The sequence below is a fragment of the Vicia villosa genome, linkage group LG5 (assembly GCF_029867415.1).
Source record: "Vicia villosa cultivar HV-30 ecotype Madison, WI linkage group LG5, Vvil1.0, whole genome shotgun sequence".
Classification (NCBI taxonomy): domain Eukaryota; kingdom Viridiplantae; phylum Streptophyta; class Magnoliopsida; order Fabales; family Fabaceae; genus Vicia; species Vicia villosa.
In genome coordinates, this window is record NC_081184.1 from 133,787,207 (window position 1) to 133,804,565 (window position 17,359).

At 33.2% G+C, this 17,359-nt stretch overlaps 3 protein-coding genes across 3 annotated transcripts; all 3 read right to left on the reverse strand.

The window, feature by feature from the left end:
- Positions 1 to 485: 485 nt before the first annotated feature.
- LOC131602572 (PKS-NRPS hybrid synthetase cheA-like) lies at positions 486 to 4,608 on the reverse strand. Its single transcript, XM_058874720.1, has 3 exons — positions 2,047 to 4,608; positions 793 to 1,966; positions 486 to 671 (listed from the first exon to the last, which is right to left on the reverse strand). Exons 1-3 carry the CDS (start codon positions 3,285 to 3,287, stop codon positions 513 to 515), a joined length of 2,574 nt encoding a protein of 857 aa, XP_058730703.1. The 5' UTR covers positions 3,288 to 4,608; the 3' UTR covers positions 486 to 512.
- Positions 4,609 to 4,736: 128 nt separating this feature from the next.
- On the reverse strand, positions 4,737 to 5,419 carry LOC131602573 (small ribosomal subunit protein uS9-like). Its single transcript, XM_058874721.1, has one exon. The coding sequence runs from the start codon at positions 5,361 to 5,363 to the stop codon at positions 4,932 to 4,934; it is 432 nt and encodes a 143-aa protein (XP_058730704.1). The 5' UTR covers positions 5,364 to 5,419; the 3' UTR covers positions 4,737 to 4,931.
- Positions 5,420 to 15,179: 9,760 nt separating this feature from the next.
- LOC131607412 (caffeoyl-CoA O-methyltransferase) lies at positions 15,180 to 16,513 on the reverse strand. The gene is made up of 4 exons (XM_058879420.1): positions 16,336 to 16,513; positions 16,007 to 16,231; positions 15,768 to 15,899; positions 15,180 to 15,666 (listed from the first exon to the last, which is right to left on the reverse strand). Exons 1-4 carry the CDS (start codon positions 16,411 to 16,413, stop codon positions 15,373 to 15,375), a joined length of 729 nt encoding a protein of 242 aa, XP_058735403.1. The 5' UTR covers positions 16,414 to 16,513; the 3' UTR covers positions 15,180 to 15,372.
- Positions 16,514 to 17,359: the final 846 nt, after the last annotated feature.

A 17,359-nucleotide genomic window follows, 5' to 3' on the forward strand; every position in this document is an offset into this window, starting at 1 on the left:
TCGAGTCACTTAAAAGTTGGGTGAAAGAAGAGTTGCCAGAAACTGATAACCGAGTGGTGACTAAAATCTGGTATCGTGAAAATTGGAACATGGATGTTGATGGAAGGATAAGTTATAATATTGTGGAGTTGAAATGTGATGGTGATATGAAAGACATGTGGAAATCACACCGCCGTAAGATAACAAAGGGACCGATCGAGTTTGAGGTAAACCTAACAAGGTCTGCTGAGGATGTTCTGAAGATGCTGGTGCGCCCAGAATCGTCTGCAAGAGTCTAATGCTTTAATGTTTTATGTTATTGTTATCATGTTCTATGTTTTAATGTTCTATGTTATTGTTATCATGTTTTAATATTCTATGTTATTGTTATCATGTTTTAATGTTCTATATTCAATGTTATAATAATTTAGTGTTTTTTTGTAAATAAAATAAAAACTTCTAAGATGTAAATAAAATAACTCAATCTAAGACGTTTTTAGTTAAAATATTACATATAAATTAAAGTCACTTAATTAATCTATATTAACACGTGATGGTAACATAGGCGTAAGATGATGCCAATGTTGAAGACGTCCAGCAAATCCTAACATCCAAGATGTCGCCACTTGAAGACGAAACTTCATCCAATCTACCGTGACGGGTGGCAGCGGGAAGCCTTCTTTCATATTAACCTGATTTCATGACATAAAAATAATTAACAAAGTAATTTAATAAGTAATTATATAAGTAATTAAATAAGTAATTAAATAAGTAATTATATAAGTAATTAAATAAAATATATATAAAGGTTACCCGAAGATAATGATTCCTGTTGACAAGGCCAATGCAATATGTAGGAGCACTTGGAGAAAATGTTGTTGTCATAGGAAAAAAGGTCAAGCAAGGGTTACCAAGCAGCACAAGAATAATGTTATACCGATTCGCTATCAAATAACCCATCTCTGGTAATGTCAACCATTTCTCCGGTGGTTGAAAACCAACATGATCTATCAACAATCCATTTCTCACTTCGGATAAACTTAGACCGAACAATCTCTCATATAAGTCCTTCTTTTCTCTTAATTCCATGTCCAAGTCACGACGAACCATTGCCCAACCATCCTCACTATACCCATGCCACGAAGCAATTGCTCTAAATCCACAATTACCATCTGATACAACATTAACAATCTCGGTAATATATGGCCTAATATGACAAGGAAACTGAAGAGTGAAATCCTCATCCTTTGCTTGTGATTGCTTCTTTGATTGTGATTGCTTCCTGGAAGTTTGTGATGCTTGCGATTGTTTTTGTGAACATTGAGACGCCTGATCAGCATACTCAAAACCTGAAGGATCCCTATAAACATCATACCCAACTGGTTTCTTCCCTTTCCTCTTCACTCCGCCTTTAGTTTTTATTTTCTCAGGTGGTGGACACAATGAAGTTGTTGTGGGATATGCAATTTCACAAACCCTACTTTTCAATGCTCTTTTTCCAACAACATCTAGTGATTTAAACCTTCTCCACAATTCATCAATTGCATTATTCATATCAACCTCCGAACCAGCTTCCTCATCTAAAGGCAAGTCACCTTCCATAGATAGTATCCTCCATTGAAGATGAACACTTTCTATTTGTAATGGGATTCCAACAACAATCGATTTTCCCATCTCACAAGCACAAGGTAGCCCATAACTTGTTCTCATAGTACAACCACATTTTTCCCTACTATTTAACACATAATCAAGCCTCGATAACTCTTCTGCAATGCGTCTCAAAGCAGCTCTCGATACTGAACCACGCAAATTATCATAAAATGGACTAATGTGTGCGTGCTCAACCTCATAAAAACTTTTTTGAAACGAAGCTCGAATGTTACCTATTTGGATTTTTAGGTTAGAATTCATAGCTTCCCAAACTTTGACCATGTCACCAAGGCTGTTTCCTAACATCTGCTTTAGCTTCCAATGTGCAGATTCAACCCTAAAATAAACAAAGAAGGTATAAACATATAATATTCCAAAAATTAATACTAAATAAATATTTTAAGAATTATGACATACCGATTTGTCGTGGTGTTACCAAAATGAAGCACTAGATTAATCCATGCGCCTACAAATCTTTGCCTATGTGGGATCAACCAAGTGTTCTTCACGTAATCGAGGAAGTTAGTACAAGCAAAGCATGCTTGTTCAAGATATTGCAACCGTACACCATACTCAACCTCATTACTAGCCCATACAACATCTTTCCACAATGTGCCTATCGTCTCTCGCATGTCTTTCATCACATATTCCTTGCATTTCATCCCAACATTTTGGTTAATATGAAAGCGACATAGCAAGTTATGCGTCGTAGGAAAAACAACTTCAACTGCTTTCATCAAAGCAAGATCTCTATCCGTCAAAATCACTTGTGGAACCACATCTTTCTTCACAAACAATTGCTTCAGCTTATCCAAGACCCAAATATAACTCTCTGTCTGCTCACACTCCATATAAGCAAATGCAACCGCAAATGTCAACTCGGTCGATGTCATACCAACTATTTCAAACAGAGGTTGTCTATATTTGTTGGTCTTATAAGTGGCGTCCATAATCAAGACAGTAGGAAAAAGATTCAGCAACTTTACCGAATCTGGATGTGCCCAAAAAATATCTCTCACAACTTCACAATCATCCCGTTTCCTACTCCAATAAACATAGTTCGCCTCCTCTATAAGCTTAAGCAAATGTTGTATCTCACTTCTTGGACCTCTTATCTCCGCTTCAATCACACTTTTATGCTTGTATATTTGCGTGATCCGAGTGACGTTCTCAGGATCTCGCTCTTGCAAGGAAGTCAATATGTGTCTAGGCGGAACATGTCTCTTTGTCAAATCAGCAACATGCTGCTTCTCATCTGTTGTCAACCTACCAACAAATGAATGGCCTTCTAATCTATCTGGTAAACCATGATTATGAACTCCACATTTTACATCAACCTTCCATCCAGACCCATCTTTTGCCGGAGTCGATCTGATTTTGAATGGACATCCACATCTCTTAGTAGCACTTTGAGTCTCACTTTTATCCTTATATTTTCCACCTTTATCGCACGCAAATATAACTTTGTTACTTCTTCCTCTTTTGCCTGTTTCAGTGTCTGAACGCGCTATGATAACAGTCACTTTATTGTTGATTCCGGTCTCTTTAACCCAGCGGATAACTTCCTCCCGTGTGACAAATCTCTGTGAAGTTGTGAAAACATCAGTGGTATCTATAGCTGTCTCGTTTTTCCGACAAATTTGGAGCGGAACTTCCATACCTACAAAAAAAAAACCAAAAATTTAAAAATACAAAATGCGTTCCGGAACAGTTTTCCAATCTGTTCCGGTTTGATATCAAGTTCACCGGATCACTTTTCAAAACCGTTCCGGTTTGATTACAAATGCACCGGAACACTTTGCTTATCTGTTCCGGTTTGATTTTCGTATTACCGGAACAGTTTTAGAATGTCTTCCGGGAAGAAAAAAAAGCGAACCGGATGACTTGTATAATGTGTTCCGGTTTGTTAATTTGTGAACCGAATGACTTACCATAAGTGTTCCGAATTGAAGGTGCGTAGGGGTGCAGATTTGAATTTTTTTGACTTTCTAGATGAATGGTAAAAAGTAAAATGGTAAAATGGTTATTAACTATTGAGGGTAAAGTTGGCATTTTTACAAAATTGTAGGGGTAGAAGGGCAATTGTAGGGGTACGAAGTAAAATTTTCCTAACTTTGCATGAAAAGCAGGATGCACGTTCATACAGACATTAAGTGAGTTTTTGGTTGAGCTTCTGCCAAATAAAATGCACGCTCATTACAGAGATTTACTAACTCTGTTTTTTATTATAATAGCATAAACACGTATTCAAATATAAATACTGTAGTACGGAAAGAAAAATTACAAGAAATTTTACAAAATTATGAGAAAAACTAATTTAAACAACTGATAGAATAGAGAATAATACTAAGTGGTTAGAAAAAATAACATTCATGATTCATTAGTATTATTAATTGACTTATTCAGTGCAAAAATTTCTCAAAAATAATTTGCAGTACAACCATTAATTAATACTCAAAACGACATTCAGCAATAGGGTTATTCATAGAACTAAAACATATAAGTAATGAATGTAGCTACACTTCAATTTTTTAAGTAAAAAAAAAAAACAAAGCCCGGATTTGTTATGCTTCAGCCAGTTCAAAACATCTGCACTTGTAGCACTTGAAAGTGCTTAAAGAGTAATATTTCAGTATAAAGTTGAAATTTTGAACCATATTCCATATATATGAACATTGAGATTACATACAATACATGAGGTGATTTAAAATTCATGGAACCAAAGGTTGTGTTTTGAAACCCTTCTTTGAAGCCCTAATTACATCAACATAAATTTGACCCAAGATTCTGAAAACTCATAGCCAGGTTTCAAAAAGACTTGATTACAAAACACACAACAATACAAAATCATTTAAACTTTAGTTATACAAATACAAGTTGAAATATTTGATAACTTGTGAACAAGAACTCTAAATAGTACCCAATAACACCGGTGAAGAGATTGAATATTAAATAAAGGCTACAACAAACATCACTAAGAGCTAAGATTATGAAATGAGTAACTCACAGCTCAAAAGCGTGCACACATAAATCAAATCATAATCAAAATCAGAATAACCAAAAACACAACAATATACTAAACATAAGACATAATGAGATGTTCAGAATAAAATAAAAAACATAGATTTATGTGATTCTTATCATCGCATACAAAACCCTAAAAATAACAATTCAAACCATAATGTCAAAACAAAAGTACTAGGAACCAACAGAAAGGTTTTTCCACAGCATAAAACATGAACCGAAAACTTAAATATAAAAAAACCAAAAACACCTCTTGCTTTCTCCTCCAAAAAACCAATCTAACGGTAAGACTTCTGGAACCTTGCACGAGCACCACGTCCACCAAACTTCTTCGGCTCACAGCGCCTAGGATCAGCCACAAGCAAGGTCCTATCATACCTTACGAGAATATCCTTGATCTCCTTCTTGCTCTGCTCATCCACATACTTCTGGTAGAACGCCACAAGCGCCTTAGCAATGCTCTGCCTGATGGCGTAAATCTGAGAGGTGTGACCACCGCCCTTGACACGGATGCGCATATCCACTCCGGCGAATCGGCTCTTTCCTAGCAAGAGGATTGGTTCGAAGGCCTTGAAGCGAAGGATCTCTGGCTGGACCAACTCGATTGGGGCGCCGTTGATCTTGATCAAGCCACGGCCGCGCTTGCAGTAGGTGACAGCGACGGCGTTCTTCTTGCGGCCGAAACATTGGACTTGCTCGAGCTTTTCCATGGTTGCTGCTTCTTCTTCTCTCTTTCTCTCTCTGAATACACTAAACCCTAATTTGTGCGAGGTAGTGAAAGAGAGAACTTATATGATAATAGGGTTTTACCCAACATAACATGGCCCGGCCCAAATTCTTTAAACTTTGGGCTTTTGTGTTATTTACACACCCGCCGGAAAATTATCCATTTATAAATTGTTTTTTCTAAATTTTAAGAATAAATAAATTGTGTAATTATTTTAAGAAAATTACCTATTTACAAAGTGTAATGTACGGAGTGAAATTAAATTAATTAAGAAAATAATGTAGTAATAAATTATAGGAGTATTATTTTATATAAACTAAGTTAATGGAATAAAAATTAACGGTAATGATAAACTATAAGAAAAATGAGAAAATAGATAATTGTTTGAACGAGAAAGATGATTTTTTTTTGTTACAATGCTAAATAACGAAGTAGAAAAAATATCTATAAAGCAAAAAGGTCATTACATGGTTAAGACTCTAACACTCAATTCACTTTAAGGTTTAAGATAGTGGAGATTAGAGATTGTATATCTGAGAATCTTTTACGAGGGTATTTATACCTTGGACCTGACAGAGTATGTTGGATAATGTGTCTCGTGTTATTAGGCCTCTGGCCAGAGCGGAGCAGCGTGTATCGGGTCTTTAGCTAGCACAGAACAGCGGGTCTCACGTATTTGGCCTACACAAAATATTTTAGATTAATACTGCATGTTTCTGATACTTGTTCAATGTGGTTTTGATAAGGATGATATTGAGGAATAACTTTGTGTAACACAACTAATCAATCATTCCCATATTTTTGGCTACTGAGTGCCCTTTATGGATGACACATAGTTTTGTATGAACTATATCTAAAGAGATCGGGATGAATCCAACGAAGTCACATTGGCATGTTCCAAATGAGGTGTTAATGGTACCACTAAAGTCAGTGTGAGTTGGTGTTCCATTACAACTTCTATTGACATTAATAATAATACATGAGTAATTCATGGAGTTCAACTTTATGTATTGATTTTATGTGTGCTCAACTTGAGTTTTAATGAATTGAGTGGGCAGTTAGGACTTATGGAGAGGCGATACAAAATAATTCTCCAAGCCCGTCGGATTCCTGAAAAAAAGATTATGAAAGGCAGTGTGAATCTCATTTTTTTATCCAAACATTTCCATCACGAGTCGAGAAAAAAATTAGGTGATTAAACCTGTTCTGGATCGGTTGCAAGCTCAATACTGCATAAGCCCAATTATTACCCATCGGTAAAAAGAAGCGATTGTATTCATAATTCACTCTACTCCTCATTATTCACTCATTGACTTGGATGTTGGAGTGATAACCTTGCAGGTCCACCTCGTGCAATCACACCATAACAACCTCCACCACTAGATCAACAATTTACATCACCAGATTTGGTTCCCAAACAAAATAGTGACCTCGTATGTGGGAATTAACTTCTGATTCCTGCTAATTTTAACAATAAGATCTCTATTGGTTCCATCAGATATCTCCTAATTCCATCAAACCTCTCTTTATTCCATCGATTTCATCCAATTTAAACCTTAACCGCTTAGACAGATACACTAAGATGAAAGTAGTTTCAAATTTCATTCCCAAAGATTCTTGGAAATTCACTAACTCAAAATCATATTCATTCTTCGCCATAGACACGATTGGTGGAGATCCGTTCTAGCAGTAAGAGTTTACGTCGTAATGTTCTATTAAAGCAGCATCGCTAATTGAGAAGCAAACAAGCTACTAACCAATCTCAGGGTTCCAAAACTATGAGAAGGTGATGTTCAATAATAAAAAATAAGTATTTATCATATTCTATCGACATGGACTGGTGTGATATCACTGTCGTTCAATAATTAATAGGTTTTTAGTAGAGAATCACAAGTTGTTTTGATCGAAAAAGTAACGTAATGTAAAATTGGTAATAGATAAATAAAGTTTCAATGATATAACAACTTGTTGGGATTAAGTTTCATCCACCGAATGCGTATGTATTTTACTAATCACTTATACACTACCTGGATATTAATAATTATCCTCATGTATTGCTTCCCAATAGTGTGCATGCCTAAACTCTTGATGAGATTTCTACCAGATTGTTTAATCAACGATTTTTCAATCTATTAAACAATCTAGTAGCATTAAGATTTTGATAATTTAAGTGAATGTTTAACCCTAAATATATGTCTAGCAATTAGAGTTTAACAAATTGTTATCTTAGATCAAGATTCAAACCGTATTTCTTAATAAAAATTCTAATATATGAAGTTAAACGGTAAACAAAGATAAACATAAATAATCATGAATAACTAGACTATGTATAATACTGTGAACGATAAATTTACATACGGTTATGATGAATTACATCCAGTCCCAACAGGAGAGGAGAATTAGCTATCCATTGTCATGGTAGCTTGATACACGATAAAATAATATAGATGAATGAGCATCAATAGTGATTTCCTAACAATTGATGTGTATCAGGCTCGTACTCCTCAAGTTTCACAGTTACTCTCTGTCTATCTCTGTGGTAATGCATGTGAACAAGTGAATCCCCTTTCTGTGTATTTTTTAACCTATTTATAGTGGTTGTTCACTATTGATCTCGCTTGGCAAGCAGTATCCTCGCCTGGCGAGCAGTATCATCACGAGGTATGAGGTTTATTCAATTTTTTAAGGGGGGCAAAGGTATGATTTTGATTCATTTTTATCGAGATTTAATAAATCCCGAACATTTAAATCTGAGTATTTGGTTCTTTTATGCTTATTCTGCTTACTTATTTTTGTTGATGACAAAATGGGGAGTAGTATAAAAGTATTTAAGCATCTGAATCTTATATGTTGAGAATTTTTTATTGCTTAAAATCTGAAGATTTGTTCTTGTGCTTTAAACATAAATTTAATTAACCTGGATATGACTTAGGGCGAGCTTACAAACCTCACTCTTATGACTATTATGCTCAGGGGGGGATTACAATCCTTAGACCCTGAAGTCAACTTGTTGATTAAATCAACAAACATTGTTCTTAAAAACTTGTGTTTGTCATCATTAAAAAGGGAGATTATTGGAACAAAATTGGCTTGAACCATATGCTTTAGGTTTTGATGATAATAAAGTATTTAAAGAAAAATTAGATATACTATCATATATTCAAGTGTGCAGGAACATAGATTAAAATTACAATTAAAAGTTTATTCTGACACTATATTGAACATCCAAAGAGAAGCCTTAAGATACTGATTCTGAAGATCAGACTCTAAAGAATCAGCTTCTAAAAGAGGTCATCCTCTAAAGGATCAGAACCTGGAGACCCAGACTTTAAACCTAGTCAAGGATCAAAACCTAAAGATCCCAGATTCTGAATAAAGTCAACTTCTAACGATTCAAAAGCTAAAGCCAATCAAAGCACAAGGATCAAGAAACTTTGATAGGTCACTATCAGTCTCTGAAGACATTTCGTCTTCTTCTAATCACGTGAAGACTTAACAGAAAATTGTATAACACAAATGGAATGCAACTGATAATTCCTCTTGTAGCAAAAGATTTTCAAATGGCCTTTTAACGAGATTAATGATATAATGAAGCTTTCTAACGTCTCTAATGTTGATTCTCTCAAAGACACCTTGCATGAAGTCTTCTCCAACGACTCTTTTGTGTTCTGCTATAAAAGGAGTTGAAAACTTGGAGAAACAACAACACTGCGTCTTGACAAACAAAGAGTTGTTACTTTGTCAAAACTATTGGACAATCTTAAACTTAAAACTTTTTAACAATTTTATATTCTTAGAAGTTCTTTAAGTTTTAAAGTCTTTTAGTGTTGTATTTGTTTATACATCTGATTGTATATTGCATGTAAGTCTTAAACTATCATTAATCTATAAGATATGGTGTTAGAAGTCTCTTGCTTGTTGCTTGAGCATCTGGAATCTCTTGCTTGTGCGCTTGAGCATATGTAATCAAAATTGATTATCGTGGAAATACCTTGGAAGTGCAATAGATCTGGACTACTCTTGTTTTATGGGAGGAACCAATATAATTGCTCGTATCTTTCTTTCTCTCTTTTTTACCTTTGAACCTTTATTCCATGTTATCATTAGACTCTAACTCAAATTCTAACCTTGTGTTCTTAATCTGATAAGAGATTTTTAAGAGAAAAAGTTAACACAATTCAACCCCTTTTCTCGTGTTGTTCCCACCTTCAGGGGATACTCAGAGACCTTAGTTGTTTTATGATGGTTAGTGCTTGCTCACAGTGACGAAAAGCTTTCTATGGTGATGTTTATGGTGGTATAAGAGGTTTAGCTCATGTGAAGCAATATGCTTTATATGTAAGTGTTGTGCTTAGGGTGTAATGATTTCTCTATCTTTGCATAAGGGAGAAGTATTTATATACGCCCTTGGGCCTAGGGTTTAGGAAACCCTAAGAAGTAGTAATTATTCCCCATTGACTGGGGAAACTGTTGAAACCCTATTTTCCAAGAACTCGTGGTATGACTCGTACTATATGACTAGTGGAGGGATATTGGTATCTTACACATGTACTATTCACAAGGAAAGACCCCATGTTATGCAAAGGCAGTGCCCAAGCGACACCTGACGAGGCGAGGACCCTTTTGTCACCATTATTTGGGACTCTTTCAAATATAACCCTACATTGTTCTTAAAAGCATCATAGAATCCTTTGATACCTTTGTCAACATCATCATTGCGTTCCTTCTTCAATTTCCCCACCTATTCATTATGGACTTCTTTCTCATTCTCTAAATCATCCCAGACTGCAATAACCCGATAGGACAACATCTTCCATGAAGTCTTCTATTTTTCAAGGGCATTCTGTTTATCATACAAATACCTCTGCAGACTGGTGACTTTGACAACTAAGTAATAATAAGTATTATGGGTGTCCATTACCTTTTAAAGAATAGACAATCTCTCCACCTTCTTCAGTAGCCTCTCCACCCCCCCCCCAGAGGCTGGACACAGTCTCTTAATTTTGGGTCAACACATTGTTACCATTTTCATACTTTCCCCCCATTAATCATTTTCCTTTGAAGGGTTACATGGAGCAAGTATTTCCCTACGACCAACAACTACCAGAGTCATTAAGGAAGAACCCAAAAATATATGGAAGGCGGACTCCTATATATATATATATATATATATATATATAGGGAGCATATCAAGTGAGAGCATTTTTAAATGAGAGATGAGAGAAAGAAATATCAACCATTGGATTCATCAAGAGAGAGAATGTTAATACATTAATGAGACTATTAATTTCTCTCTCTTGATGAATCCAATGATTGATATTTCTTTCTCTCATCTCTCATTTAAAAATGCTCTCACTTGATATGCTCCATATATATATATATATATATATATATATATATATATATATATATATATATATATATATATATATATATATATATATATATATATATATATATATATATATATATATATATATATATATATATATATATATATATATATGGGTTAAATACTATTTACCCCCTGCCAAATTAGCGAGATTCGGTTTTCCCCCTTATTAAAAAAAAATTTAGCCTTCGCCCCTTAGAAAACAAGATTCTGTTTCCAGGAACCCCCTATCACCTGTTTGGCTGGCTGTGCTGGGAGAATCTTGCTGACTGGGCGGAATCTGCATACGTGGATGTTGACACGCTGGACTTATGCTTGGATGCTTGTAGAAATAGCAGAAAAATTAAGATGCAAAAGCAAGAATTCGAACCCCTCTCCTAAAGGAGAACAAGCACAACACCAACCACTGGGCCATGAAGCCTTTCTTGTTCAATACGAGGGAGGATTTCAATATGTAGCATACTTTATGTCTTTTTTTTCTTTTACAATAATACTACTAGTATATATTAATACTTATAATGTATTATTTTATTTATTTATTATTAATATTATCAATATGTTTTTTAATATTTATATATTACTTTATTTATTTACTTTATTTTTTATTAATATTATTAATATATTTATTACTTTATTACTTTATTTATTAGTATTATTAATATTAGTTATTTATTTATTTATTAGTATTATTAATATGTTCATTAATATTTATATATTACTGAATTTATTTACTTTATTTATTTATTAGTATTATTAATATGTTCATTAATATTTATTTATTACTGAATTTATTTACTTTATTAAATAAATAAATAACTAATATTAATAATAAATAAATAAAATAATACATAAAGTAATATATAAACATTTAAAAACGTTAAAACATAAATAAATAAATAACTAACATATTAATGTTTTTTAGTTACAGTTTATAAAAATGAAAATTAATATGTACAAAATGAAGTGTTAATATATATACTTTTAAAAATGAATATTTTTAAAAAAAACTGAACAATAACTAGAAAGTGTTATTAAAAACATTTTTGTTTGTTTATAAAAAAAACTGTATATATTAGAACCATTATAAAAAAAATATAAAATGATTTATAATTAATATAAAGATAATGCAATAATTATAAAAACTGAGCAAATTCCTAACAAATATTTAAGAAGTTAATTAAAAAACTAAATAAAATTATTTAAAAAAAACGTTAATTAAAAAAATTATTAAAAAATTATTTAAATAAAATTATTAAAAAAACGTTTATATAAACGTTTTTAAAATACATTTAAATATTTTATTAAAAAAAACGTTATAAAACTATGCATTTATATAATTATATAATTATAAAATACATTTAAAAATGTTATAAAATAATGCATTAAAATATATTTTATAATTGTATTCAGCAATGTATTTAATTATTGTATTCAGCCATGTATTTTATAATTATATTTTATAATATATTGAACTCCATTACAATTCTAAGCAACTAAACATGCATGGTCTGGTGGTAAGCTTGCAGCAATTTAGCCTTGGTGACCTGGGTTCGAATCCCAGGTTTTGCAACTTATTAATTTGCAATTTTTCAAGCTTTCCAAATGCAGCAGCCACGTCTTCCAAACAAGGAAATCAGGCGCCCAGTCAGCAAGATTCTCCCAGGGGCGAAATATATATATATATATATATATATATATAGGAAACTAGTGGACCCATGATCTGTTGTCGATAATTAAATAAGCATTAAAAGTATGATCAACGGTCAAAATATAACCTCAGTTCTATAATGACACCCAAGCACTCTAAAACAAACACATTACTCCATATCCTAAAGGTCCAAAAACGCGTGAAAGGCTCCCGATGTGAAACATTACAAGACAATCATTTAATGCGTATGATATTTATACCACATACTCCCATTCAATATGCCACTGAACTTTTCCACAACACGAAATACCACCTGGAGGCCTCGAAACAATAAAGAAGAACTTTCTAGAGGCATGTCTCAATAATTCTATAAAAATCCTAACTCTTCGCCTGGTAGTAAGAACTCGAGGGAGACTGACGTGGCTCTGCCAAATGACCTAATAAGACAGGCCCAATTTAGAGGTCCAATCTAGATTTTCGCCTGCTTAAAGGTAGTAAACATGTATACCTTCACCAAGATGTCGCGTATTGGAACCAAACAACATGCTCATTGTAGTCGTTAAAGTCAATCCAACGGTCTCCTGCATTCCACGTTGCTTTCACTAGGGATTCTTTTAACTGTCGCCCGTATATAAAATTGAATCGGCTCTATATCCAGGGATGATTCATTCATTCTTGAAAAGGTACACTTTTTCGACCTCATTGAAATTGGGAGTTAGAGTGCTTACCTTGCGTGTACACCATTATGGTTCTATGTGTTGTGCGCGTTAAATTCTTCTAAAGGTTTTGGGATGACAAGTGAAGAAGAAAAAGTTAAATCATAAGTTTCATTAGTCAATAAGCAAGCTAAAATCAAAGTTTTCAAGTTCATCTATGAAAATCTAAAAAGAGTTAAATAAATCAAACAAATGGAACTGTAGTTGTGAAAAAATTTTTCATACCACACTTAGTGCTTTAATCTTGTATTGTTCAATTGTTTATAATTTAAGCATGAATAAGTTTTAAAGTATTAAGGAAATGCACATACGCAATAAAACTATTGTAAACTATTTATCTTTTTCTCTTTACTTATAAAAACCAACATTGGCAAGCGCTTGATCGATTAAGAAACAATTTTCATCAATTAGGAAAGCTAAACTCAATGTATTATTGATTAGCGCTTTCATCTTATCTATTAAGGAACGAGTTCGGTTCCTAATCGATTAAAATGCGAAGTAGAATAAGGTTTCCTTTTCTGGCTTAGCATAATTTGAACTATCTACTCTCTTATCTCGCTCATTTTCCTTCTGCTATAAATTTTATTTACTAAAAATTGTCTTAGTGCTAAGAGAGTGAAAAACTTAATTAGAGAGTCGTGTTTTTGTACTGTTGTGCTGAATTTCTTTACTTAATAACCTAGTCCTCTTGTGCTTTTTTAATAGACTTGAACATTGCAAGATAAATCTGTAAAAAAACTTTGTGTAAGGTTGTGGAGCTAAACATATGCAAAAGCTCAAGCTATTAATAATGAACATTTTATGAGGAAACTCTTGGAGACTAGAGCAGATCGTGTGGTTTAAGGTCGAGTCAAGATGATTTTACGGTGTGATCTCTCTAGACATTTTCTCTTTATTTTGTCTTTTATCTCTTCCGCGGCTTAATATCTACCTTTACCCCTTTCTTAAAATCAATCAACCTTTTATAAAAAAGTTTTTGAAAACTAAATATCACAATTTACCCATATTATGTTGGAAGTCGCTCGATCAACATCCATCTCCATCCACCTGAGACTTTCATTGTCATACCAAAGAGATTCTCCGACAAATTATATTAACATGTAATCAATTTCTTATTCCTCGTCCGAATACTATTATTTCAAAGTAGATCATGACACACTCATGATAAACTCATATTAATTAATTATTTAATAAAAAATATAATTAATTTTATTATTTAGTTAATTATTTAATCAGTTAAAACTCCTAATCAATAATTAACTAATATAATTAAATACATATATATATATATATATATATATATATTCATATTTATTAAAATATATAGAACTTTGTCAACTTGTGATCCTATTCGACTCGACAGATTAATCTATCCAATTGCGTGCAAAATATAATTTACTTCATAATTAAATTAAATATTCCAACACCCATAAATTTAGTAATATCATAGAAAATGGGTGCAGTTACCGTGCATAGATAAAAATCTATGCACCATGCATAGATTATTATGGATCCTTGGATCATTGGATCAAATTCTAGACATCAATTGTTATTACTCAATACTCTATACTCACCACTCAATACTCAATACTGGATTAAAAACATGATTCAATGGCTTATATAGGCTTATGCATGGTGCATAAGTAAAATCCTTATGCATATTAGCCAAAGCCACAGAAAAGTGTCCAAGATATTACCTCCCACATCGAGGTTCTCCGAATCTAATATTTCATATAAAAAACAGATGTGAAGTGGGAGCAGTTGACAAGTCTTTGTGGACCAAATTGAACTTTGGTGGGTGGGATTCAGCGGAGGCAAAGCAACCATGATAGAAGAAGAAAATAAAGGTAGAAATTTGTTAGCACAAAAGAGGTTACCAATTTGTTGCAACCACTACAGAACAATATCATCACATCACACTTACAATTTTTAAGTTGTATTTGTCACATTTTCCTCTATTTTATGGCAATAGCAAAATTTACAATGTAACATTAGAACTGAACTGCAACGCAATTTAAAAGTTAAAACTATGTTTTTGGAAAATGAGTCAAGTAGCATATAAAATGCCAAACATATATATATAATTCCAATTATTCACCATCTCAATGTCAAAGACAAGAGAAAATTACAAACACAAATATTTTGAAGAAAAATAAAAAAGAAAAGAAATGCATAAACTCCCACATAATAATGGTCAATAATGTGGAGCGGTACATAACATGCACACGCAAATCAATCACTTGATCCGACGGCAGATAGTGATTCCATCACCAACCGGAAGCATACAGATTTCAATCCTAGGGTCCACAGCCAATGCCTTGTTAAGCTCCAAAACAAAATCCCTGTAATACCTAACATACTTCCTGAGAGGAGCATCAGGAGGTGCCACCACAGATCCATTCCATAGGGTGTTGTCGTACCCGATCACACCTCCCACTTTCACAAGGTCAATCAATCTCTTATGGTAGTTGATGTAATTGTCCTTGTCGGCATCCACAAAAATGAAATCGTAACTCCCATGATTCTTTTCCTAAAATTTATACAAACACAAATAATTAAATTAGTCATGTTCATTAATCATTATTTTTTCCATAAATGTTTTTTTTTTTTTAATTTCATGGTAAAACTTACATCTTTAACCAATTCATCAAGAACTGGTAGAGCAGGACCTTCTCTGAAATCAATTTTGTGTTCAACACCAGCTTTTTTTATCACAGGAAGACCCAGTTCGTAATTCTCCTTGTTAATGTCCATAGCCAAAATCTGTTTAAAAATAAATATTTAAATTTTGGAATAAATCAGACATCCTCCTCTGCGCGCGCAATTGCATAGACTAATTCATCGAGTTAGAGACCAGAGAGGACTACTACCTTTCCATCTTCAGGAATGGCGAGGGCAGTGGCAAGGAGGGAGTAGCCAGTGTAGACACCGATTTCCATGGTGTTTTTGGCATTGATGAGTTTAAGGAGCATGCTCAAAAATTGTCCTTCGTCTGCAGAGGTTGTCATGATGTTCCATGGGTGTTTTGCTGTGACCTCTCTCAATTCTTTCATGGCTTCATGTTCTCTTGGGAAAACACTGGTCTCTAGAATATACTGTTCACCATTTAAAAAACGAATTAATTTTTTAAGAACTTAAATTTTAATCCATTCTAGATAATCAATTATTTAGGGTTAAAAAGAAGTGAAATTGGGTGTACCTGATATAGAGCATCACTTTGGAGAAGACTCTTGTGACCAACCTCTTGGTGTCTTCCAGATTCCTCGTTGGTTGCCATTGTTATGTTCTTGTACTGTTTTCTTTACTTTTCTTCTTTACTCTTTTCAGCTTCTGCTATGTGTTGAAGTCTGAAGTGATGATTGGAGCCTGTTTGAGAAGGAGGTAAGAAGTTGGGTTATATAAGGGAGAAAAAAACCGGTTCGAACCGGTTTGGTTAAGGGAAAATGCTGTGATGTTTGGTTGAACCGGTTGGCGTGCGGTCCGTGGTTGGTGAGGAATGAGTGTGGGCCAGACTACTAGTGATGTATTATTTGATTTTTTTTTTTGACATATGTTTTTTCATTTATTAGTAATTTTCTTTTCTTCTTTTGGCATACCAGGGGTTTTGTCATTTGTGTATTTGTTTTTTCATTTTTTAGTAGGAATTTTATTTTATTTTTTAGTAAAATTAATAGGAATTTTGTGTATTTATAGAAATATGTTTTTTTTACTGGGTAGAAAAATATGAATATTTTTCTTATATGGATTCTTATATTTTTATTTTTAAATAGTTTATTTATATTATTAACTTTTGTAACTCTTTGACACACTAGCATGCACAATACACGAACGGATTGGACGGTGAGATGTTGGTGATCTACAAAAGGTTGTTGAATGACAAGGTCCCACAGATGTGGTTGGAAATTACCGAAATAGGTTTGGGGTTGGTGAAGTCAGGTGAGTGAGGGTCTTTGTGTCTAGACATTAACTTTAGGCGTGTGAGAGATGGTTATCCCTAACGTTTAGATTTCAGTTTACTAAAGTTGTGAAAATGAAATTAAATGCATTATTTTATTTTTGGATGAGTCTGAATTAATCTTTAAAATGTAGAAATTTTTACGTGTTTTGATATTTTAACTTAATTACAGTTTACTCTTCAATTTTAATTTTTTTCAAATTTTTTGTTTGATTACTATAACTAAAAGAGAAAAAAATATACAATGTAAAATAATTTTATAAAATAA